Consider the following 2,937-nt stretch of genomic DNA (forward strand, 5'->3'; position numbering starts at 1 on the left):
CCTTCTCCTCATTGCATTCCCCCTCTCCTCATTGCATTCCCCCTCTCCTCATTGCATTCCCCCTCTCCTCATTGCATTCCCCCTCTCCTCATTGCATTCTCCCTCTCCTCATTGCATCCCCCATCTCATCATTGCATTCCCCCTCTCATCATTGCATTCCCCCTCTCCTCATTGCATTCTCCCCTCTCTCTCTCTCTCTCTCTCTCTCTTTTCCTCCGTGTTTTCTACAGTGAGAGAGTGTACTGAAAGTACCGGATGTCACACTAAGTACAACTCATTCTCTGTCTCTGTCTCTACAGCAGTCCGCTACAAGCGCAGAAGGCAAGAGAGATAGACGCGTTGACAGCATCGGAGAGTGACACGCTGGCAGGATCTCACGCCGCACCGATGCACGAGACAAAGGCTGAACGCCTGATCCGCATGCAGGAGGACCGCAAGCGCCAGCTGGCGGTCAGGTACTGTAACATTAATGTAACATTTGCCATTATTAAGCCCAATAGGTGGCGCCATGTATTTTTTACGAAGACATGTATTTCCAGTTGCACTCTACTACGTGGCAGGCTGGAGTATGGTGGAATAAATGCTTTGTTTAGGTTATATATATTCCACGTCAGCCTTCACTGAGCTCTTACGCGTCAGCTCTTCCGTCTTTACATTAGAAAAATAGAACAGGTACAGAAGCTGGTCGGTCGTCCGTCATGTGCCGTGTACGTGGCGCCCTCCGGTGGCCGGATTTCTCTGCTCATGTTGCAATCACACGTTGTTTTACGGTAGGCACTCGATGCAACTCACTGAACCGAGGTCTATTTTTAGATGTGCGTATGCTGCGTACAATGCGTATCAGGGTGACAAAATATAAAAATATGAAAAATCTTTAACTATAACATCCTAGAAAAAAATCGAACGAGAAATGCTGGCATTTCTCTTGTCTCTGGACAAGAAACGGAAGTGCGCATGCGCAGGCGGATGTGACCTCGGTTCAGTGTGTTGCAGCGAGTGCCTACCCTGTTTTACAGCGACTGTGTTACTGGGTAACGGATGGCTCGTCTGCGATACAACTAGTAATCTCTGTAAGGAGGCCATGTAATGAGGGAGGGTTGCAATGCTGCAATAGTACATGAGTGTCGCCTATACAGGCATGAAAATTTTCCGCGGAAACGCGGATTTCCGCTTTTTTCCCGATCTCAGAATTGTTTTCCGTTTTTTTATTTTTTTATTTTTTTTAGCTTTATTAACAGGTTCTCTTTAATAGGCGAGATTCAAGCATTCGCAACAGTCGACATCAGTGTGTGAATAAGAAGTGTAAGAGGGCATGACGTAAATAGTTCGCTAACCTTGAGATTGGTATGAACACTAATGAACAACGATAGCTGTACGTGTGTGAACTGTACCATTAACACATTCCACCGCGATTTTTTCGTTCGAATTCGTTATGTATCAACTTCCACAGTTTGTTTAGAAGTTCAAGGAAAGTGTTTTTATGCCCCGCACAGTATAAAATAGTCAAGTAGTAAGTTGGTATTTAGACTATAAGCTAGAGGAGGAAAAATGTGCCGACTGTAACAGATTGGTGAGACAATATCACAATATCACAATATCACAGCACAGCAAAAGGTGACCGCAGGTTTTGAAATAACTACGTCACATGCTAGCCAAAAAATTGGAGACTGTAATTCGAGCTTTTGGCCTAAAAAGTAAGAACACCTAACGCAAAAATAAATATACTCCTGTACTCTTATGCAATTTTTTAATTGGGTAAAAATATAGTTATAATAACTCGGGCTGTTTGACTTTTTGTGCAGACAAAAAGGACTGGATTTTTTTTTGATAAAACGACAAAAAATGGGAATGTCAACAAGCATAGCGGCAGCAACAACAACGATTTTGTTTTTAATCCTTGGCTATAACTGACAGTGTTTCCCTGCATTGACACAAGCCAGGCGGGCCGCCTCGCTCAAATTCTCACCCGCCTCACAGATATTTGTCCAAAACACTGCCTCACTGATGAAAATCACTGTTCTTCCATCAATAAACTACACATTCTCATACAATGTGTTCAGAATAGCTTAGAAAGCACCAAATTGCACCATTTTTTCAAAGATCGTCCAGTGCTCGCTTTGGTAGGACCTCGAAACGCGCAAACACACCAAAAAATGTTTTCTCACCTCACAGACATTTTTGGCCGGGGGAACACTGACTGACATAACATCTTTGTTTGGCTATTATCACACAGCTAGCGTTATCCACACAATATATATCAATCTGTTTCATGTATCCCGGGAATTCTTACCTGCACGATTCAGCACACTTCCTTCAGCAATATGTGCGATACAGAACATTACTTTTCTTATTTGACGGACGCAGTGCGAGGTCGGTCGCATGAACGCGCACACTGCACACCTATACTACATTCATACCATACTACTATTCATACTATTCTACCTATACTACTCTCTCCTCATTGCATTCCCCCTCTCCTCATTGCATCCCCCCTCTCCTCATTGCATTCCCCCTCTACTCATTGCATTCCCCCTCTACTCATTGCATTCCACCCTTATCCTCATTGCATTCCCCTTCTCCTCATTGCATCCTCCCTCTCTTCATTGCATCCCCCCTCTCCTCATTGCATCCCCCTCTCCTCATTGCATTCTCCCTCTCCTCATTGCATTCTCCCTCTCCTCATTGCATCCCCCATCTCCTCATTGCATTCCTCCTCTCCTCATTGCATTCCACCCTTATCCTCATTGCATCCCCCTCTCCTCATTGCATTCCCCCTCTCCTCATTGCATCCCCCCTCTCCTCATTGCATTCCTCCTCTCCTCATTGCATTCCACCCTTATCCTCATTGCATTCCCCCTCTCCTCATTGCATTCCACCCTCTCCTCATTGCATTCCCCCTCTCCTCATTGCATTCCACCCTTATCCTCATTGCATTCC

General features: G+C 44.9%; 1 protein-coding gene across 1 annotated transcript in view; it reads left to right on the top strand.

Moving 5' to 3' along the window:
* The window catches only part of LOC106818342, a gene marked incomplete at its 3' end in the record, with an annotated part of 18,617 nt that overhangs the window by 10,009 nt on the left and 5,671 nt on the right, over positions 1-2,937 (top strand). Inside the window, exon 3 of the mRNA XM_014823057.1 lies at positions 300-455. Within this exon, the coding sequence (XP_014678543.1) occupies positions 300-455 (156 nt within the window). The remainder of the gene's footprint in view (positions 1-299; positions 456-2,937) is intronic.

The sequence above is a fragment of the Priapulus caudatus genome, unplaced genomic scaffold (genome assembly GCF_000485595.1).
Source record: "Priapulus caudatus unplaced genomic scaffold, Priapulus_caudatus-5.0.1 Scaffold2174, whole genome shotgun sequence".
Classification (NCBI taxonomy): Eukaryota; Metazoa; Priapulida; class Priapulimorpha; order Priapulimorphida; family Priapulidae; genus Priapulus; species Priapulus caudatus.